Raw genomic sequence first — 24,851 nt, 5'->3', positions numbered from 1 at the left:
AGTTCTTTCACTTCACACCAGGGTGCATGATCATAGTTTTTAGTGGTGTCATCTGTGGAAGAATGTCCAAACTTCTTGATGAATGTCAAACAAAACAAGTAGAAATTCACTCAGGTTAGGAAACTGCACAATAACAAAATTACATCCTATTTCTGTGGTGACATCTTCTGAGTAAAGTTCTAAGTTGGTGTAGTTTCAGTTTCACTGTTTTACCAATAGAGGAGTTCATTTGGGCGCTGAATTTGAATGCGCGGCTTTGGGGTGTACCTCCCGGTACAGACCTCCCCACCCCGCCAAATGTCCTTCCTTGGGGTAACACAGAAGAATTTTGACAAAACACTTTCAGGTGAAGAGAAAAATAATTTCTAATTTTTTTTTTTTGTTGTTGTTGTTGTTGATAGGTAGAAACTTGTTTAACTCCATCTTTAAAGTGTCCTTGTTGTTGTAGGGTATTAACATGTTGATAGTTTTGACGGCAAGACCTGCCACCGCTGCCGATACCCAGTTGAGGTCGCCCGGACCCCTCGATACACCTCTCCCGGTACTATGAGAGGGGTAGTCGTGGTGATGGTCCCCGCAGATTAGAAGTATATGTACAGTCCCCAGATGAGTTGGCGGTAGGGGCACCGCACTTCAGCCTTTGCCGGGAGATGGAGTCTGGCACGCCGTTCACAAGGAGTCTTCACGGGAGTGGAGTGGGCCCATACCCCACTTCTGTTGCAGTACGGCGGCAGACAGCTAAGGGGGCAATGAAACAGTAAGATCTCGGCGACAGAAGGGTGTTGTTACAGATTTGAGAGTACGATCTTTACTGGTGATACAGAGGGGCGGGCGGCGTGTAAAGTGTTTTAGTGCCAATAGTGCAGAGATGCAGGAGACGGGGGCTTGGTAATGGCCACCAAAGAATTGACAGCAGGAAAACCAGAGGGGAAGATCCTACACACAGATTATATACACAATTACATAATAGTCCAGAAGTCCTTAAAATATATTAAAAAGAAAAAATATGACCTTCAAACTGCTGCTAAACGTTGCTGGCTAAGTTAACAATGACATTACACAGGTTTTACCTGAGAGATGTGAACTCTAAAGATCCTTTCCGTGGCTGGATTGCTCACTAATAATGTAACAGGAGTCAGGAAATCCATTATAATGCACGGCCCGTGAAATCTAGGGGCAAGCTTGCCCGCGGGAACAAAGTTTCTAACCATGACTTGATCTCCAACTTTTAAATTGGTGGGCCTCTGTCCACGATCATATCTTTCCCTAACTTTTTCATAGGATACTTTAAGATTGGCCTTAACCTTCTTCCACAGATCTCTATATTATTGGTATCTATTTTCTCTGGTAAAATATAATTGAGTGACCAAAGGTTAGAGAGCGGCGTGTTAGGCACAAATTTAAACATCAGCGAAGCTGGGGTGAACTTGTGAGATTCATGATCCGCCAAATTCAAAGCAAAGGCCAACCAATGCAGGTACGTATCCCACCTGGAATGATCATTGTGATGAAATGCAATGAGAGCCGATCCAAGATTACGATTGACCCGCTCAGCCAGAGATGGTTGAGGATAATACGCTGATGTAGTTACATGCGATATAGACAGATCAAAACAGAATTTACGGAAGAGGTTGGATGTAAAGGCTTTAGCATTATCAGTAACTATATATATTGACAAGGACAAAGAGAAGCAAATATGGTATTTAAACAAGAAATGGTGGACTGAGCGGTAGCCAGCTTAGGGCCGGTTCTACCACCTACTGGTAAAGTAGCGCGTAACTTGCCCTCCGCGTAAAACAATGTTTCCGTTCGACCACCCCAGGTAGCGCTATCGGCAGCATAAATCGTAGTTACCCGGCGCGTAATTTATCGGCCACTTCGAGGGCCCGATAAGACTTTACCTGCCGGGCAAGTTTTGAGAGTTGAACATTATTAGCTGTATTTCTGGTGACATACAACTTTAGTATACTGAAAAAAGCATAATAGTGTAACAGTGGCCGATATTGTATTGCAGGATCTTGAACATTAATGCTTTCCTTGAGTTGCAATGGTCACACCAGCCTCTCGCATCGGTAGGTTAGGGAGCACATTTTGTACGTCAAGCTTTCGTAAAGAAACTTTAAAAGGATATAAAATCAAAATCTATTTGGAAATCATTTCAAATGAACTTTAATTTTCTACTTTTTCATTTTTCAGACACGAGGTATAACTTAATGTATGTATCCTAACTACCTCAAGCGTCCTCGTAGCAAAATGGCTAACACGTTCACTTCGTAATACGAGGCATACAGGTTCGAGTCTGTATTATGACGAATCGTTTTTATTTCCATTATTAGCGTTGTGTTAATCTGTATGCCTCTTTTCATACGTTCTTCTGTTAATAATATAATTCATTGAAATATTTAATCACAATATTATCTCTATTAGGAAATTGCTTTATATGTATGCTACTTATAGAAAGTGATGTTATGATTAATAGCATATAGGACTGTCGCCCAGGTAGCAGATTCCCTATTAGTTGTTTACATAATCTTCTTGGAAATTATTTCGACGAAATTGGAAATTATTCCATTCCCGAATTCCCCTCCCTATGAATGGATATTTATCCTGATTAGTTCTTTACATTTTCAGTAACTTCCAACTTTATCTTCATAAAGTTAAAGATTAGAATGAAATGCATTATCAATTAATGGAAGCATGTGGAACTAAACGAGGTCACAGAACTAGTTGCAAATAGAGCATTGTGGAGATACTTAATCAATTCACAGAAGCCTGCAGATAGAATGCTCAAAGGCAATAAGTCCGAAAAAATATGTGTGTGTGTATATACGTATATGGAAGCGCGTAAAAGAGAGTTAAGAACAATGGCAGGGAACGAAAATACATTTTAAAATGTAAATTAGAAATACGATGAAAGCCTGCGTACCGTATATTGCGGAGCGAGCGACTTGACCAATCTACTACGGTACGAGAATACTTTTCAAAAACGCTGCCTTACATGACAGGTTATAACTGGCGTGAGAAAATGTAATCTCGAGATTTTAATCCCAATTAGGTATTGATATTGAAGATCATAGAAAATCACGAAAGCTTGACATAAATCGTTGTCCATAACTCTTAAGACTCCCCTTATTAGGCTTTTTGGAGATAACCCGCAGACGCAAGCACAGGTAAATAAGGCAATCGAAATAAGTTTCATACATCTGACGATAGATAGCACCACACTTGAAAGCGAGAAGTCGCTGAAAATCAGTCTAGCCAACTTCGTATATCGGTGTCTAGCTCCGGGTAGCTACCTAGCGCTTGCGCGGAGGTGGTTGGACGCAAGCCAAAGTACCAGCCGATTTACACCTCCAGGTAGTTTACCTCCCGGGCAGCAGATGGTAGAACCGGCCCTTAGTCAGAAATAACCAGGAAAACCTAGTGAAACCATCTACGCACACTAGAATGAATTTGTTGGGGTTCCCCTTCGATTGGGGGAAGGGTCGACGTCGTCTATATAGAGGCGCTCCATGGGGCGTGACGCTTGGTGAGACAAGGACAAGGTGGGCTTACTAAGCAAGCAAGATTTACAAGCTTTTACTATTTCACGAATTTCACCGTCCATACCTTTCTAAATAAACATCTCTCGGATCTTTTCTCAAGTTTTGAAGATGCCTAAATGCCCCCCTAATGGGGTCTCATGACAATACTTGAAGATCATAGGCTTAAGAACAGCTGGAACCACTACTTTCATCGTGTGATCATGCCTCGATGAGCAACATAAAACCCCATTCCTCAACACGTAAGGGACAGCATGTTGCCCAGAAGAAAGGGTTTCAATAATAGGGGCCAGCACAGGATCTTCACGTTGATATTTTTCAATATCCCTGAACAACATGGGGGCATCGGTTAGAATGGCATTAATGCCCGAAGATATGGGGGTGAGAAGAGACGAACTATCATCCTGTTCGGCGGTCTCCACATCATGAGAAAACATGCGGCTTAGTCCATCCGCAACAACATTTTCAGATCCTCATATGCCTACCATCAAACTGGAAGGCAGAAATCCTGATGGCCATCGGGCTATACGACCAGTATGACGCGGCCTAGCTAAGACCCAACTTAAGGCTTGATTATCAGTTTCTAGGTCGAACTTGACGTGTTCCAGATAGAGGCGGAACTTCTCTAATGCAAATAAGACTGCCAAACTCTCAAGTTCATAGATAGGATATTTAGCCTCTTGAACTGATAATGTCCTAGACGCATAAGCTATGGGTCGTCATCCGAGTTCAGTTTCCTGAAGAAGGACAGCAGCCACCGCCGATGATGAGGGCGGTTTGGACAATGAATTTCTTGGAAAAATCAGGCATAGCAAGGACCGGGGCATTACAAAGAGCTAATTTCAGATCTTCAAAAGCAGCTTGTTGAGAAGGTTCCCACTTAAATTCGACACCTTTCCTACGAAGTAAGTTCAAGGGCGCTGCTCTGTTAGCGAAGTTGGGAATAAATTTCCTGAAGAAATTCACCATGCTGATGAACCTGGCAATACCTTTGATGTCCTTAGGAGGTTTGAAATCATGGATGGCCTGAGTTCTGGAATGATCTACGGAAACACCATCGGCCGACACAATATGCCCTAGGAATGACATGGTAGGTTTAGCAAAAGCTACCTTGCATAACTTGACAGTCAACCCAGCCTTACGAAGGCGATTGAGTACTTCCTTTAGATGATCTAGGTGTTCTTCGAAGGACTCAGAAAATACGACGTCATCAAGATAATGGTACAAGTATTCAAATTTCATGTCGGAGAAAACCCTACCTAGCAGTCTAGTGAGCACGGCTGCTCCCGTGGGGAGCCAGAAAGGCATGCGGTTGTACTCATACAAGTTCCAATCCGTGGCAAAGGCTGTTAGATGCTTCGATTCTTCAGCTAGAGAGATCTGGTTGTATGCCTGATTAAGGTCTAAGATGGTGAAGAACCTAGCTTTCCGAAACCATGAAAAACAAGAGTGAAGGTTGGAAAAAGGCACAGATTGTAACACCACCTTCCGATTTAAAGCCCTATAATAATTGACGGGCCTGAAGCCACCTTGGGGTTTCGGCACCAGGAAAATGGGCGATGAATAAGCCGTCTTGGAGGGTCGAATAATCCCGTCCTGTAACATCTGATTGATGGTCTCCTTGAGAGCCTTCATTTTACGAGGAGATAGCCTGTAAGGTGGAAATCTTACCGGGATCGAATCAGTAACCTCAATCTTGTGTACAATGAGGTCAGTATCACCAAGAGTATCGGAAAATACATCTGGAAACGACAGACACATCTTACGAATACTATCAGCCTGCTCCTCAGGTAGATGTCTAAGGTCTAACAACATCTCTTCCTGGGTAGGTGAAACAGATGAACGTGATACAGAATTACACTTAAGCAAAGGAATTTTACAGTTATTAGCAAATTTGAAAGTGCAAGACTTGCTCTGAATGTCGAGCACTAGACCAGTGGAAGACATGAAATCAGCTCCCAATATTATGGGGCACGACAAGTGCTTAGCCACAAACAATTCAACTTTCCAGGTGAATTTAGAAATCCAAATTTTGGCAAAGATAAACCCTAAAATTTCTGAGAGAGAGGAGTTAGCCGAAACGCATTGAACAGAAGATGAAAAATAGTCAGGAAACTTACAAATGCTCTTTAATTTCAAATACCATTCAGCTGAAATAATAGAACAAACACTCCCAGAGTCTAATAGAGCGGTAACGGGCTCACTATTCAATTCCACTTTCAGAAAAGGTACCAGTGCGGGGGTCTCTGCCGTAATCCTAAGGCATTCAAATGCGGGGTTAGCAGAACTTCTACCCTGTTCCGAGCTTTCGCTGGATTTAACGGGGTTGAGCCTTGGAAAAATGACCCTGCTGACTCAACCGATGACACTAGTCACTTTCAATTATTAGAGTTCGTGGAGGTTGCACCAGAAGTTGAGCAGGACGGGGTACTATTGGCATTAGGGCAATTTTTGGCAATATGAGTAAAAGAGCCGCACTTGAAACATCCTGTTGTTTATAAGTTTCATTTCCGTATTGATAGATATTACTTTACAAAAAACAATATAAATATAAGTCACCACCTTATCAATACAAAATTTATTCACATTCAGCTAGTAAATATGGTCAAGACCGGTTTCGACCCCTAGGGGGTCATCTTCAGTTGACATGCATAAAAGATATATTTTACAAAAACATCACATATAATGATTAAAATTAAATCGAACTGATCATGAATATTGGTATGTATGTCTTGGTGCATTTGAGCTGTTGTATGTGTCAATCCTAAATTATCCAGCATACAGTGTCAAGGTAAGTAGTTAACTAAAATACATCATCCATGAAATTACATGCTATTTTTCATGTTATCACTATCTAATTTGGGTTGTACAATGTGGAATGAGATATACATACATTTGTGTAAATTAATAGTAGTAAGTTCAGTAATATACATTAAAAATTGGTTCTTAAATTACATTAATTGATTATTGATCAGTCATATGAAAATGTGGGATTGTTGGTTTGGACATTTGTGATTAAAATATTGGTGTGCAATACCTTGTTGGCATATATCTTAAATACTAAAGTATCAGTTTATAAAGCCTATTATTCTTGTTTTATGTCTTGGAATAGGGTTAAACTTTTTTTTAAACTATTTGTTTTGTTTAGCATAGGCATTAGATAATCTTGTTAAATTGAACACATAACTAAAACAGTGGTATATATATGCCTGGTTAAAAATACATTACATTAATATTATTGATATGTGGTGCCATATATACATTGTTTGGGGTAAAATGGGGTTAACGAGGTTTTCACAACAGTATTTGATTAGTTCTAATGTTCCGATAAAATGGGTCCGTAAAAATATATAACTATATACAAAATTGCGGTTAGGTGAGTATTTGTATAATCTGCTTGCAATTCAGGTAATATTTGGTTGTATGTCTGGAGATATTTTAGGCAGCTACTGTTGTTAGAGCTATAAAGAGTCTTGAATATATTGATGGAGCATGTTCTTCTTTTCGTGTGCCGTAATATGTTGAGTTGGTGACATTTGTAAGAACGCGTTGAATGTTATGCGTCCAGGTAGAGTGCACGTTGATTTTATCGTAGAAGCATATATGTTGTGAAAACAAAGTATCTGGAAATAGAAATAATGAGTGTGAAAATGGTGTGGTATGAAAGTGTAATAGTAAATCGTATGTCGTTTCACTTACGTTAGGTGTTGGAACCGTGCATTCTGTATAGCTGCCTGTTAAGATCTGATACGTGTTGCTCTGAGATTGTAGTTGGCGACGGTAGAGGGGAGGTTTGGGGGAATGGGTGGAGTGTTAGTAACGGGAGTGGGGTTGGAGGGGAAACATCCTTGCGATGACCCTGCCCCATTCTTTGTCCCACTGGATTTAATCAAAGGGCACTTGTTACGGAGATGTTCCGTAGACCCACACGCATAGCATTTACGGGTGGTGAATGTTCGGTGAGGTGAAGGCCGAAAACTGCTAGAAGACGGAGGGGGCTCCTTAGCGACTCGTAAGGTGTCGGCATACCGAACTCCTTCGTCTTAGACAGTCATAGCCTCTAATTCTACAAAAGTTTGAGGATGGGATGCGAAACACAAATGGGTGATTCCATGTAAAACTGAGCTTCATGTGAAAAAAATAATTTGTTTGAAAAATATTTTTTTTATTAATTACTAGCAAGAAAATAGCTTGAATTCTGTATTCCAGAAAAGTCAGCTTTCTAAAAAGTATATTTCAGGTGGATTCTTTTGGTAAAATTGGTGCTTCTGTTGATCATTATCAGCTGGAGTAATTTTGCTGGTTGCAGATGTCATTTGTTTGGTCCTAAACAGTAGCCATTGTGTATTGTTAATGTGTGTGATTCAAGAGCAGACCTTTATCTTCTAATTGAGCCTAAGATTGTGTAAAAAGGTAAGTTTAAAGATGTAATAAGTGCATTAAATGTCGATAATGCACTGATTTGTCCCACCCGTGACAAAAAACATGAAAAAGTTTGTTTTCAGACATAACTCCATTAGAGGTTATGTTTGTTTGTAGGTTGAAGTAAGAAAACTACTAAATACTTCCACAGTAAAAGTATGTTAATAGGCCTACATTATTCACAACATAAAAAAAGAAAACTTTTATTTTGTCCCACCCGTGACAGTACGAAGATAATATGAACTCTTCTACACTGTTTCAAGTTTCTGGTATAGAATCAAACTTTCTATATAACTCTACACTTGCAAGGTTAAGTTTAGTTATTGGTAGACCAAGTCCTGTTTTCCTTTCTTCCAGAAAATGGTCAAAACAAAATCGGCAGAACGGATGAGAAAACTCAGAGAAAAGTTGCGTGATGACAGCGATAAATATGAAAGGCACAAAGAAAATGAGAAAGAAAGAGACAGAAGACGACGAGAAGATATGAAGTTAAAAGTCTCCTTGTGTAACAAATCTCTGATGGAAAAGCGTAAGAAGGAAACTGAACGGAAGAAGAAATACAGACAGAAATTAAAGGTAGTCACAGTATGTCCACAGTCTGCAGAACTTGATGTTCCTTTTTCCCAGTTGGGATCGTACAAATGCCCTCAATCTCTCGGGAAAGCCGTTTCTCGCGTAAAGAACGTTTTGCCTTGTAGCCCTTCAAAGAAAACAGCAGTAATTAGGAAACTAATTTATGAAAACTTGCCTTCAAAAATGGCAAGGCAGATTTTTTCAGAAGATAAGAAAGTGTCAAATCGCATGATTCCAGAAGAACATCTTTTGAGAGTTGAAAACTTTTTTAAGTCTGATGAAGTAAGCAGACAAGCACCTGGCATCAAGGACGTGAAATCTGTTGCAGATCCAAAAACTGGGAAGAGATTAAATTTGCAAAAACGTCATATGAATATGACAGTGAAGGAGGCATTTGCTTTATTTAAGGAAGAGAATCCTGATGTCATTATCAAATCTTCGAAATTTTATGAGTTACGGCCAAAAAACGTATTATTGTCGTCTGAAATGCCTCACAATGTGTGTGTGTGTGTGTGTGTGTGTGTGTGTGTGCAAGTATCATGCCAATTTTAACTTTCTAATTGAAGCCATTTGCAAGAAAGTCAGTGATTTCCCAGTTAATCATGGTGATCTTTTAAATCGTGTTTGTTGTGATGTAGAAAGTGAGACATGTATGGCAAACGAATGTGACAAGTGTATCATGAATTTGCACACAATAATTGATGGAGAAGTTGGTGCATCTGAAGTAGTTCAGTGGAAACAGTGGACTGAAGATGACTGTCGCCCAAAATTGATTGTAATTGATGGAACTATTGATGAAGCATTAACGCAACTTCAGGCTCAATTAAAGAAATTCAAAGAGCATTATTTTGTAAAAAGCTTGCAATCTGCATCTTTCAAGGACATGAAAACCTCTGTTAATGATGATGAGGTAATATTGCAAATAGATTTTGCAGAAAACTATCTAGCACTCACTCAAGATGAGATACAGAGTGCTCATTGGAGCCATAAGCAAATTACAGTTATTACTGTTTGTGCTTGGAAAAAACTGGAATACAGTCATTTGCTATTATTAGTGATGAACTATCGCATGACAAGTATTCTGTGTATGCTTGCCTAAAACTGATAATCACAGAAGTAAGGAAAGAAATTCCAAACTTGTCCTTTGTTAAAATATTTTCTGATCGTTGCTCAGGACAATTTAAAAACAGGTTTACACTCTCCAACTTATGCTACATGATGGAAGATTTTGGTGTGACAGGAGAGTGGTTCTTTTTTGCTACATCACATGGAAAAGGTGCAGTCGACGGTATAGGTGGTATAACAAAAAGAGCTGTTTGGAATAAAGTGAGGCAAAGGAAATTTATAATCAACAACGCAAATGACTTCCTAAAATGTGCCAAATCAAGTATTGCTGGAGTAAATTATCACATCCTAACAAGTCAAGATATTGATGAAAACCGAATCACTCTAGACAAACGCTGGGAATCTGCAAAGAAAATTCTGGGGATTAGAAATAAACATTACTTTAATGGATACAACAAAAATTATATAATTTGTGGTAGAACTTTTCTTAAATCTACATTAACAAGTGTGCAAGTTTTTGAACTCAAATCCAGTGAATGCCCTCTGATTTATACGGATTCTGAGATGAGTGATCAAGAGTCAACTCCCGGTAATTTGCCAACAATTGAAGAAACAAATTCAGAACCTACGGTGGAAAAGATCAAACCGGACACATTCATTTTGGTGGAATTTGAAAGTGAAAGAAAGAAATCTACCAAATACAGATATGCTGCTATTGCACAGAGTTATGTAGAAGACGACGGAGAAATTAAGATTATGTGCATGAAATCGGTTGGTGATTCTCCTAGTGTGTTCAAAGTCAATGAAAAAGATGTATCTTACATTGACTTTCAACAAGTTCTTTCTGTTCTCTCAAATCCAACATTAAAACATGTTAGGAACTCTGTATTTTATGAATTCTCAGACAATGTAGATATTTTTGAAAGTGGGTAGGGTACTGCAGGATTTCCTTAAGAGATTTTTAGTTTAAAATTTAGATTTATGACTTTAATGAAGTTTGTGTTAATTCTCTTTGAAATCTATAAATAATCTTACAAAATATGTATAATTCACCTTTCCTTTGTGTATGCTATTGTATAATGTTCAGATTGTAGATGTAAAAATGGTTGTATTACATGAAACTGCTAGAGTTTCACACAAGTCCCACCCGTGACAAGGCCCTGTCCCACCCGTGACAGTCACTTATTCCAATTTCTGCAGTAAATATTAATAATTTTGTGCTTTCCAAAAATGTGTCCTGTTAAGAATTTTACATTAAATGTAAAAGTATTGATTAAACCATTATTGGAATGTACAATTCACAGAGTTTGCTACGTGTGATAGGGAATGTCCCAAGATATGTCCATTTTCTGTCCCATCCGTGACAATTCTTTAAATGTCTATAACAATAAAGTAGTTCTGCTCAGTATGTTAAAATTAATACTAAACCACAAAACAAGTATTGTAATATTAGACCACAATTCTTTTTGAATTTCCACTATATATTATTGAATATATTTTCTTTTGACTGTTGAAAAGCACAGTACAAATGTCCCACCCGTGACAATGGAATCGCCCAAATACGACCTGTAGGGCGGGGAAATCCCTTCAACAACCGTCTGCACAATTTGATCTTCTGGGAAATGAAGAGCGAATACCTTTGTGCAAAACTTAATATCTTGGATGAAGTCTGCCACGTTTTCATCCAGTCGCTATACTCTGAAATAGTACTTTTGAATTAATGATGACATTGCTTGAGCTGGAATGAAGTTAGCCAGCAGATGGGTGTGGAAGTCTTCTATGGAAGATTGATCGGCTATTGCTTTAACAATTTTGTCCGAGAGGACACCTATGGAGTAAGGGTGAAGAATTTGAGAATGAGAGAGAGAAAACACAAGAGCATGATTTTGGAATTCAACTAAACACCTTAAAAATGAAATGACCTCGTTAGTAGAATTTATAGAAACCTTAGAAATTCCCCTACGCAACATAGCCAAAGGATGAGGCAAGCTACTGAAGCCGGGTGACATAATAGATGACAGCCTAGAAGGTTGAGAAGCCTAAGACACGGCATTATTTAAAAAGAAAGGTGGAATTGATGTACGACGATCAGACTCAGTTTCCAATGGGGCAGATGTTTGTTGCGCTGCTACAGATTTTCTGCTTTCTACATTCTTGGAAGAATCCTCATCACTTACAATGTTTATAGCAGGAGCTTGGTCGGTTTTGGGAGCAGCTGCCCCAGACAACAATTGAATAACTTTATTTGACATTTCAGAAAGGTGTTCAACAAGATTACTTGCCTCCTTACCATGATCTTCTTTTAACTTAAGAGACAATAGATCGCTAACCCTGTTATAAAAATGGAACAATCTTGCCTGCACTCTCTTAAGTTGATTAGGAGATGGATCACTTACTTCAAAAAAGCTAACTACAGATGCTAACTCAGTAGTGTTATCAGTGATAGTGGAGAGAGCCTCATCAATTTCCTTCTCTCCCAACGTTGGGATACTAATTGGTAATTCTAAAGATTCCTTAAGTTTGGTTGTATCTGCCGCAACCGTGCCTCCAGATTGAACATTCCTATTAAGTACTTCATAAATTAATTCCTCCTTGCGCAAGTAGCCGGGATGGAGGACTTCGCGAGGGCCAGACATGATGAAAGAAAATTTCCAGCGACCGAGAAAATTCGTAGAGTTCGAAATGGATACTATGATTAGCCGTCAACAAGGGCTTAATTGAGATCCATTCAACCACGCTCTGCTACCACTTGTTACGGGGGTTACCCGTGGAGCAGAAAAAGGTTAAAGAAGGTACGGGCTGGAATGGCTCTAACTACAAAATCAAATTTAATTTAAAACTTAAACTGAAGGTTATATTTTCAGAACTTCAAACTTACAATTTTTTCATGACAGTATTACAGGTACAAGTAGCAATCATTAAACAAGATTGGGAAAAAATCCAAGATTCAGAACCTTAACTCTTTGGGCTTTAAGCCCCTAATTTTACATTTCCTGAGCTACAAGCTCAAATTTACAACAGAGCACAAATTATTCAGGGGCAGAAATCCCCTAATTCAATAGCACTTGCTCTCCAAAATCTAAATATCTAGCCTTCCAAAGGCACTCTTTACCATTACAAAATTTGAAAAAGAGCTAACAGGCTCTCAGTTCCATACTGCCTACACAAGGCAACATTACAGGTCCTTTGTGGAATAAGAATAACAGGTTAAAGTAATGGCCTGAACACAAAATGAATGGAGGCGTATACTTGCACTCCTAGATATGAACACAAAAAACTAAGGGGCTCTAGGCCGATGAAACAGGGGCTATTCCCAAACTGCTGAGGTGACTCGTATAGAAATTACATTAACACCTTACAGTAGGAAAAACACCAAGATGAAGGGTAGCTCGAGAGGGTAATTCACTCTCTATCCCCGATTTACAGTTAAAGATTTTATGAAGTTTTTACATTAGCCAGCAGAAAGTTACATTTTTAGAAAAGTAGGTTACATAGTTAGCGATTCAGACCTTTCCCTTGGGTTAAACTGCAGAGTTAGAAAGAAAGATGTTATGTGGTCATTACTTTGTAGATGTACTGCTGACCGATGAAAGAGGCCACCCGCCTCCTGCTTTGGCACACACACACACTTAGTTAGATGACGATCACTTGGCCAAGAGGCGAGAAAAGCCGCACTTTATAAACCCTCAGGGAAGGTTCGAGATCATTCAAGATGAATCAGGACATGCCCTCTTGATGTCATTGGTTAAACACCAGGTGAAGAAATACGGGATTGGTTAGAAATTAATTACAAAAATTAGGGATTGGCTGGATTCAAAACTGGCAGAAATAAAAGGAAGAATTGCCAACCCAAAAATAAATGAGCATCATTCAGTTACAAAAACCTAGAAATACAAAACTTCTTTAAATCATAAGTTCTTTCACTTCACACCAGGGTGCATGATCATAGATTTTAGTGGTGTCATCTGTGGAAGAATGTCCAAACTTCTTGATAAATGTCAAACAAAAAAGTAGAAATTCACTCGGGTTAGGAAACTGCACAATAACAAAATTACATCATATTTCTGTGGTGACATCTTCTGAGTAAAGTTCTAAGTTGGTGTAGTTTCAGTTTCACTGTTTTACCAATAGAGGAGTTCATTTGGGCGCTGAATCTGAATGTGCGGCTTTGGTGTGTACCTCCCGGTACAAAGGCCATGGCTGTTTCCTTTCGTATTTCATCATCACCATAAACCCTATCTTGTGTCGGTGCGATGTACAGCAACTTGTAAAAAAAAAAAAAAGTGTATTCTTTTCTGTAAATGGACAGAAATATTAACTGTGTTTTAAATCTGACAATTCAAGGATAAATTTTAGGGCGTATATAATGTGGTTCATGATGTAGGTTACTGTAGTCATGTCCTAGTTTGTGAACCATGGGCAACGGCTGAGTGGCCAAGTAAGTGGTCGTGAGAGTCGGGATACCAGTTGCTATGGAATGGGAGTGGGTATCTCGGACATAATCTGAGTCATGGCCCTCCTTGTGCTCAGGAGGCTAGGACTATACAATCCACTGTTGGGCCATAACCCATTGAAGGAGAGATCCTCACTTGGACTATGTGCAAGTAGGATAGCATCCTGCTTCACGAATTTACAGAGCTCAGAACATTTTAAGCAAGCCTCAGACCTATGGGAGTAACGGGAGTCCCACTCCCATTTGACAGGCGAGGGACTCCTTGGAAATAACTTGGCGAATGAAATGGAATTCGATGGGGAGCTATCGATATTAATGGGGATTATGGAAGAAAGAAAGTAGAACTGGCTGAGTCAGCAAAGAGGATGCATCTGGATGTGCTAGGAGTAAATGCTATTCGGGTAAGGGGAGATAATTAGGAAGAGATTGGAGATTATAAAGTGTAGTTGATGGTTGGTGAAAAGGGACAGGCTGAGTGTGGGATAGGGCTGTCCATCAGGAACAGTATTGCACGCAACATAGTTTCTGTTAGGCACGTAAATGAGTGAATGATGTGGGTAGATTTGGCAGTTGGAGGAATTAGGACTAGAATTGTGTCCGTGTATTCACCATGTGAGGGTGCAGATGAGGATGAAGTTGCCCAGTTTTATGAAGCATTGAGTGACATCGTGGTCAGGGTGAACAGCAAGGATAGGATAGTGCTAATGGGCAATTTCAATGCGAGAGTTGTAAATAGAACTGAAAGATATGAAAGGGTGATTGGTAAATGTGGGGAAGATATGGAAGCTAATAGGAGTGGGAAGCGTTTGCTGGACTTCTGTGCTAGTATGGGTTTAGCAGTTATGAATACAGGCTATTCACCACTACACATGTGAGGCTAGGGGTACCAGATCCATAATAGACTATCTTAACCGACTTCAAATTCAGGAAATCCATTAGGAATGTACAGGTTTTCCAGCGATTTTTCGATGATACAGGCCACTTTCTGATCTGTAGTGAACTAAGTATCTCTAGGCCTAAGATAGAGAAAGTGAAATCTGTCTGTAAACTAACAAGAATAGAAAATCCCCAGGACGAGGAAGGTAGACAGAAATACATGGATAGGATTAGTGAGAAGTTCTGAACAGGGGACAGTAAGCAGTTCAGGATATAAAAAGAGAATGGGTGACATACAGGGAGGCTGTAGTAGAAACAGCAAGTATGTTCTTATCCTTCAGCAAGGGAATGCCTAGGAACAACTGTGTATAAAGATAGGAACATCTTGGTGGAATGATGGAAGTGAGAGCAGCTTGTAATCGTAAAAAGAAGGCTAATCAGAAATGGCTCCAAACAAGGGCTGATGCAGACAGGGAATTGTACGTAGATGAAAGAAACAGAGCGAAACAAGTATTTGTTGAATCCAGAAATAAGTTGTGGGAAGATTTTGGTAATAACGTGAAAAGGCTAGGTCAAGCAGCAGAGAAACCTTTGTTGACACTAATAAAGAATCTTAGGAAGGGAGGGAAAAAGAAAATGAACAGTGTTTTGGGTAATTCAGGAGAACTCATAATAGATACCGGGAAATCACTGGACAGGTGGGGGGAATATTTTGAAAATCTTCTCAACGTAACAGGAAATCTTCCTGGTGGTGTTGCGAACAACCAAGCTCTTCGGGAGGTGGAAAATGATGATGGTGAAATTATGCATGAGGAAGTGGAAAAGCTAGTAAATAAACTCCATTTTCATAAAGTAGCAGGCATAGATGAAATTAGACCTGAAATGATGAAGTGTAGTGGGAAGGCAGGGATGAAATGACTTCATAGAGTAATAAAATTAGCATGGAGTGTTGGTAAGGTACCTTCAGATTGGATAAAAGCAGTAATTGCACCTGTCTATAAGCAAGGGAACAGGAAGGATTGCAACAATTATCGAGGTATCTCATTGATTAGTATACTAATCGTCCGGGAGATAGTAGGTTCGAATCCCACTATCGGCAGCCCTGAAGATGGTTTTCCGTGGTTTCCCATTTTCACATCAGGCAAATGCTGGGGCTGTACCTTAATTAAGGCCACGGCCGCTTCCTTCCAACTCCTAGGCCTTTCCTATCCCATCGTCGCCATAAGACCTATCTGTGTCGGTGCGACGTAAATCCCCTAGCAAAAAAAAAAAAAAAGTATACTAATCAAAGAATTCACTGGCATCTGGGAAGGAAGGGTGCGATCAGTGGTTGAGAGGAAGTTGGATGAAAACCAGTGTGGTTTCAGATCACAGAGGTGCTCTCAGGATCAGATTTCAGTATGTGCCAGGTAATTGAAAAATGCTACGAGAGGAATAGGCAGTTGTTTGTTTCGTAGATCTAGAGAAGGCGTATGACAGGGTACCGAGGGAAAAGATGTTCACCATACTAGGGGACTATGGGACTAAGGGTAGATTATTAAAATCAATCAATGGCATTTATGTTGACAATTGGGCTGCACTAAGAATTGATGATAGAATGATTTCTTGGCTCAGGGTACTTTCAGGAGTTAGACAAGGCTGTAATCTTTCGCCTTTGTTGTTTGTAGTTTACATGGATCATATGCTGAAAGGCATAAAGTGGCAGGGAGGGATTCTGTTTGGTGGAAATGTAGTAAGCAGTCTGGCTCATGCTCATGACTTGGTCTTAATGGCAGATTGTGCCGAAAGCCTGCAGTCTAATATCTTGGAACTTGAAAATAGGTGCAATGAGTATGGTATGAAAATTAGCCTCTCAAAGACTAAATTGATGTCAGTACGTAAGAAATCCAAGAGAATTGAATCTCAGATTGGTGATACAGGGCTGGAACAGGTAGATGATTTCAAGTATTTAGGGTGTGTGTTCTCCCAGGATGGTAATATAGTAAGTGAGATTGAATCAAGGTGCAATAAAGCTAATGCAGTGAGCTCACAGTTGCGATCAACAGTACTCTCGAAGAAGGAAGTCGGCTCCCAGACGAAACTATCTCTACATCAGTTTCCAACTTTGCTTTATGGGAGCGGAATGTAGGGTAATTCAAAAACAGCCACAACAAACATTAAACTTTATGGGTTCACTTGTTTCTGAGAAAAGTGTACCTGGGAGGAACTATCCTTTTTTTATTTATTTCTTTTTTCTTTGCTAGTGGTTTAACATCGCACTAACACATAAAAGGTTTTTGGCAATGGAAGAATGGGAAAGGTCTAGCTAGGATTGGGAAGGAAGTGGCCATGACTTTAATTAAGGTGCAGCCCCCAGCATTTCACAGGTGTGAAAATAGGTGCACTGAGTATGGTATGAAAATGGAAAACCATCTCTGCGAGGAACTTACATGATACCATGTGCTCACTTTTTTTTTTTTAGAGACTGCATGATCAACTTTAATCAGGATTGAACTGTAAAGCTTTTTTGTTTTAGATATGTATTATTCCTTTTCAGTAAGACAAGTTTCATAAAACAGACTGTGGAAGCTGAAGTTCTTGCTACCTGTCTTTACATGAATGTTTAGCTCTGATTACCCACAGTGTTGACCAAACATTATTTTGAAAGTTAAACAGTACTAAAGATCACATAGCTGTGAACTCCTTAAGCTTATATTTTGAGAAGGGTTGTTATCCGTTTCACTGGGCAAGTTGGCTTTGCAGTTAGGGACTCACAGCTGTGAGCTTACATACGGAGATAGTGGGTTCGAACCTCGCTTTCGGCAGTCCTGAAGAGCGTTTTCTGTGGTTTCCCATTTTCACACCAGGCAAATCTTGGGGGTGTACCTTAATTAAGGCCATGCCGCTCCCTTCCCACTCCTAGCCTTTTCCTATCCCATTATCGCCGTAATCCTATCTGTTTATTACATGTAACTAATCTCATTATTATACCCGTATTGAACTATGCTATGATATACTAACAATTTGTTGGTTATTTTGATCCACCTTTTCAATACAAATTATAGTTTGTGTTGCTAAGTTGTAATGTTACAACACTGATTTACTGGGACATGTTTTGCTTTTATTCACAAGCATCATCAGCCTATACAATTGCCTCAAGGTTTGTCATATTTGGGTTGTTGTTACAAATTTCATTACATTGAATGTAAATCTAATCTCAGTGATAACAATATTTAAAACAAGAATAATATACACATTAAAAATTATGACAATATGATTTGCAATGTTAAAATAAAATTGATTCAACTATAATTTGGCATTAAAATTTGAGTCATAAATATAAATATAAATATTGGATGTTAATATATAGGAGCCATAGTTTCTGAAGTGCGTTGGTTTCTAGAATACAGTAACTTCAGTATTGAGAATTATAGTTAAGAATTGTGCTCTCTAAATAATGTTATTTAAAAAGACTGTAATTTTGCATTATGCGTGATTAGTCATGATGATAATCTAGTATTGAAGTCTTGAGTTCGTTGGAAAATGGCTTCTAGATTTGATGAGGCTTGCTGCTGCAGTTTGGCAATTTGATCAGAGGAAGTATTGACATATTTAATTCTTGTTTGTAGCTACCAGACTCTCCGTTGGAAGTTGATTGTTTTGATGTAAGTTATGGTTAAAAGGGGCTTCAATCCAAATTTTGAGTACCGGTATCTGATTATGTTTCTTTCGATGTATAGAATGGAAGAAGCATCTGGAACAAATGGAAATGAACTTAAGTAATATTGTGTGTGTGTGTGTGTTGTGCTTATAATGTGAGTGTTGATGTTGCATTATCACTTACCCCTTTGTCTGCTGCTACAGAATCTTGTGGGCCTTATTGCGTTACTGTGACTATTGTCTGTTGTGGCTCTACTCCTTGTGTTGTACGTATGAAAGAGCTGTTGTGAAGGGCGGGTAGGGGGTTGAGGGGAAGAGATGTTGGGCGAGGCGTTTGCTATTGACGTGCTACGTGGTGGGGAATTCTTATTTGTTGTTGAGGTGGGGGTAGAGGACGATCCTGCAGGCGGGGCGTTAAGCTTTGGCGTGTTATGTGGAGGGGGACTTTTTTGCGTTGCCGAAGTTGTTTCAGTTGTGAGTGTATTTAGATTGAATATTTTAAAGAATTTGCTTTTATCTGATTTGAGATTTCGTAATAATGTTGGCAACTGCTCTATTAACGGACTTTTTAGTTCGACCGCGTCATTCATGTTTTTTCCCTTATTAAAGTATTGATCCAAATAAATATATATGTTTTCGAATTCTGTCATTAGCTTCCCCTTTTCGATTCTTTTGATTATTGTAAGGTCTTTGTCTGTTGAGGTGTAATGATGGCCGGTTTCTTTCATATGATTACTCATTGCGAAGTATTTATTGTGTTTTAAGGCATTAAAGTGTTCCATGTATCTGGTTAGGAAACTGCGTCCAGTTTGGCCAACATATGAAGATTTACACTGTGCGCATGTTAGTCTGTATATTCCGGAGTCTCGAAATTTGTTATTGTAGGCATTTACTGTGTTATGGTTAAAAAGTAAGTTTTTGTTAGTGTTATATGTTTTAAAGGCTATTTGCATATCTCATTTTTTGAGTGGGTTTGCTATTTGGTGAATCTTTGAACTGGTGTAAGTGAAGGTTGCGTATTTGGATTTTTTAGTCTTGTCCGGTGTGAGGTTTGTGGCTATTTTGAGCTTTACTTTGTTGATGATTCGATTTACTATGTCTGCTTTATATCCATTGGCTAGTGCTAGTTCTTTTATAAAATTTATTTCTGTTGTAAAATTTGCGGGTGATAAGGGTATTTTGTAGGCTCTGTAGACCATACTGAAAAAGGTTGCTTGTTTGTGGGATTTGGGGTGGAGTGAGTCATTTCCTATTGTTATTGGCGTGTGTGTTGGTTTTCTGTATATCTGATAATCAAATTTGGATTTTAAGCGTGTTACAGTAACATCTAAATAATTCAATGAGTTTTTTTTTTTTCGTCTTCTTTGGTAAATTTTATGTATCTATCGATGTTGTTTAAAAATTCAAGGATTTTTTCGCTGTTATTTTTTCGGTTGTCTGTTATTACAAATGTATCGTCAACAAATCTCAGCCAAAGACAGATTCCTTCTATGTTTGGTTTTATAATGCTATGTTCTATGTTATCCATATAAATATCCGCTTATATTCCTGAGCTGGGGTCACCCATGCCTAAACTTAATTGGTGGTAAATTTTATTGTTAAAGGTGAAATAGTTATTATTTAGTACGAATTTAAGTAGTATAATAAATTCATCTACTTCTAGCTTACTTAAGTTGCTATATTTGGAAAGGTTTGAGTTAATAATTTCGATCGTTTCTTTAATGGGGATATTTGAATACATATTGGAAATGTCAAACGAGCTCATTCTATGGTGGGGTTGTAAGTTGAAATTTTTTTAATCTTTCGCAAAATTCAATTGAGTTTTTAATTGAAGAGTTACTCTGGAACTTATAATGCTTTTTGAGGAACTATGTATAAATTTTGATATTTTATATGTTGGGCTATTTCTGCTGTTTATAATTGGTCGAATGGGTGTATTGTTTTTGTGTACTTTAGGTAGTGCCTTTGCCTTGGGTAATGTTGGGTTCATGTTGATCATTTTTTGTTGTTCTTGCTCGTTAAATAAACAAATTGAATTTTTAAGGATTGTTTTTAGATTCCTTTGAATTCTAGAGATTGGGTCTTTATTTACTATAGTGTAAGATTCATTAGAAAAGGATTCTTCGGTTTTTTTTTATGTAGTCACTTTTATTTACTAGGACTAATGTTTCGCCTTTATCTGCCTTAGTCACGATAATGTCGTTATCTTTTATTTTTGTCTTTAAATCTTTTATTTGTTTTAGGAGGGTCTGGTTGGAATTAGTCTTCATTTCTTTTACTAAACTTGGGAGTTTCTTTTTTACTTCATATTTAATGTCATTTTGTATTTCTGCCGGCAGTTTCCGTATATTTGCTTCAGATTCCGCTATTGTGATAGTTAATTCTTCCATTTTGTACGGGTTAGGCCAATTGAACTTAGTTCCTTTGTTGAGTATGTACATTTCATTTTCAGAAAAATTGGTGTCTGATAAATTAATTGTCGCGGGGTTGTTTATCTTTAAAGGAATTGAATCATTTTTTCCATTAACGGTTAACTTTTTTTGATCTTCTATTAGGTGTTTTAGTTTGTTTTCTAGAGTTTTTTGCTTTCTGTCTAAGATGTTTGAGAGTTTTTCAATGGTATGTCGTTGAATGGAGCTCCAGTCTAAAGGCGATGTAAAATGAGATATACTTAAGTGTGCTTTGTAGAGCTGTAAGTTTAGTAGTGATTTTTTTCTGTACAGTAACTTTAATTCGTTTTTTAATCATATTTTGTTTACTCTGTTGTGGGTGTCAAGAGATTTTGAGCTTGATATGTTCTTTCTTTGGGTAGACCTTAAGAATTTTGGTATTACACCGCACTTTAAACATTCTTTCAAAAACCAGATATCTTTAGCAATCTTACTGACTTTAACCTTGAGGTTAATATACCTGTTTGTCTTAGTTTTTGCCTGGTTGACTATCACATTACATGTAACTAATCTCATTATTATACCCGTATTGAACTATGCTATGATATACTAACAATTTGTTGGTTATTTTGATCCACCTTTTCAATACAAATTATAGTTTGTGTCGCTAAGTTGTAATGTTACAACACTAATTTACTGGGACATGTTTCGCTTTTATTCACAAGCATCATCAGCCTATACAATTGCCTCAAGGTTTGTCACATTTGGGTTGTTGTTACAAATTTCATTACATTGAATGTAAATCTAATTTCAGTGATAACAGTATTTAAAACAAGAATAATATACACATTAAAAATTATGACAATATGATTTGCAGTGTTAAAATAAAATTGATTCAACTATAATTTGGCATTAAAATTTGAGTCATAAATATAAATATAAATATTGGATGTTAATATATAGGAGCCATAGTTTCTGAAGTGCGTTGGTTTCTAGAATACAGTAACTTCAGTATTGAGAATTATAGTTAAGAATTGTGCTCTCTAAATAATGTTATTTAAAAAGACTGTAATTTTGCATTATGCGTGATTAGTCATGATGATAATCTAGTATTGAAGTCTTGAGTTCGTTGGAAAATGGCTTCTAGATTTGATGAGGCTTGCTGCTGCAGTTTGGCAATTTGATCAGAGGAAGTATTGACATATTTAATTCTTGTTTGTAGCGACCAGACTCTCCGTTGGAAGTTGATTGTTTTGATGTAAGTTATGGTTAAAAGGGGCTTCAATCCAAATTTTGAGTACCGGTATCTGATTATGTTTCTTTCGATGTATGGAATGGAAGAAGCATCTGGAACAAATGGAAATGAACTTAAGTAATATTGTGTGTGTGTGTGTTGTGCTTATAATGTGAGTGTTGATGTTGCATTATCACTTACCCCTTTGTCTGCTGCTACAGAATCTTGTGGGCCTTATTGCGTTACTGTGACTATTGTCTGTTGTGGCTCTACTCCTTGTGTTGTACGTATGAAAGAGCTGTTGTGAAGGGCGGGTAGGGGGTTGAGGGGAAGAGATGTTGGGCGGGGCGTTTGCTATTGACGTGCTACGTGGTGGGGAATTCTTATTTGTTGTCGAAACTATGGCTCCTATATATTAACATCCAATATTTATATTTATATTTATGACTCAAATTTTAATGCCAAATTATAGTTGAATCAATTTTATTTTAACATTGCAAATCATATTGTCATAATTTTTAATGTGTATATTATTCTTGTTTTAAATATTGTTATCACTGAAATTAGATTTACATTCAATGTAATGAAATTTGTAACAACAACCGAAATATGACAAACCTTGAGGCAATTGTATAGGCTGATGATGCTTGTGAATAAAAGCAAAACATGTCCCAGTAAATTAGTGTTGTAACATTACAACTTAGCAACACAAACTATAATTTGTATTGAAAAGGTGGATCAAAATAACCAACAAATTGTTAGTATATCATCAGATCTACCTGTGTCGGTGCGATGTAAAAGCAAGTTGTAATGTGTTATCCATTTCAGGTGTAATGCTTATGATCCATAAGGTTTGTAGCTCAGATGACTGAGCAAGTTGGCTTTGCGGTCATGGTCATGTAGCTGTGATCTTACATTCAGGAGATGATGGGTTCCCATCGTCTCCAAAAGACTTATCTGTGTCGGTGTGATTTTAAAACACATGCAATAAAAAAATCTCAGATGTCGTTATCTTCAATGGCTGGATGTATTTCAACCAAATTTATGTAATAAGAAGTGGATTTATGGACGTTTTAAATTTCATATTCACTTAATTGTTAATACAAGGTCCTTTTTTTTTTAGCTCGTTCCGTGTGTCAGGGGAGCATGCACGGAAGGCGATACCGCAGCCGGGTGACTCATTTGCTGAGAGATATATTGCTTCATGACCGGCTAAGATGATCTAATGCAGTACAGTAGCGATAACCATTACTTCACAACAATAGTTTAGTTCAACATCTGTGGTATTGGTAGCGTGTTCAATGTGTTCGCTTTAAAATAGCCTAGTTGCTGTAGGAATACTAATCGTGTGTTTAACGAGTGATGTATACTGTAGAACAGCGTGTGTTCATTGTATTTTGCTGTGCGAAGCATTCTTTTTATTCAGAATGTTGCTTTTGATTCATTTGCAAATTTCCTGGCATCCTCCCTCCCCATAGGAGTACGGTATGTAAATTAATAAAGAAGTTCCGCACTACCAGGTCCATTCTTAACAAGAAATCACGCAGGAGAAAGAGACAAACCATTTTAACAGAGGAAAAGCTTGACGAAATAGGAGCTTTCTTGGAATGAGCTCCAACAAAATCACTGTCGCATCTTGCCATACAACCTAATGGGTCATTATCTTCTGCCTACAAAGCAACAAAAATGTTAAAAGCAAAACTGTACAAACCTACACCTGCCCAATAGTTAAGAGGACCTGACAGTTTCGCTAGGGTTCGGTATTGTAACTGGTAGCTTCAGTCAGTTCATGATGGGTATGTTGACCCAGAACTTTTATTTTATAGTGATGAAGCCTGGCTACACTGACTATGTAAATAGTGAAAACAATCGCTACTGGTGTGCGGAAGATCCCCACCTGCTACATGTCCGTCCACTTCATGATTTAAAGCTAGGAGTTTGGTGCGCAATGAGTGCTCGCAAAATTATAAGGCCTATATTTTTCCGTGAAACAATAAATGCTGATCGATATATAGACCTCATTCTCAGACCATTCTTTCAAGAGCTGACGGAAGAAGAAAGGAGTAAGGTTAATTTATGCAAGATAATGCAATGGCACACACTGCTAATCGGTCTATGGAGGTAATACGGGAAGTTTTCGAAGATTGTGTGATTAATTATCCCCCTAGATCTCCTCATTTAAATCCCTGTGGGGGGTGCTGAAGGGAAAATTATATGTGAACAACCTTGACACAAGAGCAGAACTACAAGAGAACATTACACAAGTTATTTCGAACATTACACTGGCTGAGATTCGCCGAGTGTCTGTAAACCTATTTACAAGATGTCACGCGTGCTTGACAGCTGAGGGACAACATTTTGAACATCAAATGTAATGCCAGGTAGGTTTTAGACTAATAGTTTCACTAGAAATGGATTTCTGTAAGTGTGAATTGCCGTGAGTAGTGGGGAGGAAAAGCTCGCCTTTTACCAGCTAGCGACATAGTGTCATTGCGCCAGCCGTGCCATGCTCTGAGTGGTGCTGTGGAGCGAGCCGAAAAAAAACCCCACCCTCTACTATACTAATGTTATCATCGATAAATAATCTCAGTTTTAGTGAAAATGTGTATATAACTTTCACCAAACTAACTTTTCGTTGCTCTTTCAATGACAGCATG

The 24,851-nt window shown here is 38.3% G+C and overlaps 2 protein-coding genes across 2 annotated transcripts in view; both read left to right on the top strand.

The window, feature by feature from the left end:
* The window catches only part of LOC136864644 (tudor domain-containing protein 1), a 31,231-nt gene extending 7,785 nt beyond the window's left edge, over positions 1 to 23,446 (top strand). Inside the window, exon 2 of the mRNA XM_067141907.2 lies at positions 23,318 to 23,446. Within this exon, the coding sequence (XP_066998008.2) occupies positions 23,318 to 23,415 (98 nt within the window). The 3' untranslated portion in view covers positions 23,416 to 23,446. The remainder of the gene's footprint in view (positions 1 to 23,317) is intronic.
* A 951-nt stretch (positions 23,447 to 24,397) lies between these two features.
* The window catches only part of LOC136864642 (maternal protein tudor), a 356,675-nt gene continuing 356,221 nt past the window's right edge, over positions 24,398 to 24,851 (top strand). The window contains exon 1 of the mRNA XM_067141905.2: positions 24,398 to 24,575. Within this exon, the coding sequence (XP_066998006.2) occupies positions 24,569 to 24,575 (7 nt within the window). The 5' untranslated portion in view covers positions 24,398 to 24,568. The remainder of the gene's footprint in view (positions 24,576 to 24,851) is intronic.

The sequence above is a fragment of the Anabrus simplex genome, chromosome 2 (assembly GCF_040414725.1).
Source record: "Anabrus simplex isolate iqAnaSimp1 chromosome 2, ASM4041472v1, whole genome shotgun sequence".
In the NCBI taxonomy this organism is placed as follows: Eukaryota; Metazoa; Arthropoda; class Insecta; order Orthoptera; family Tettigoniidae; genus Anabrus; species Anabrus simplex.
This window is presented reverse-complemented; position numbering and strand designations above follow the sequence as displayed.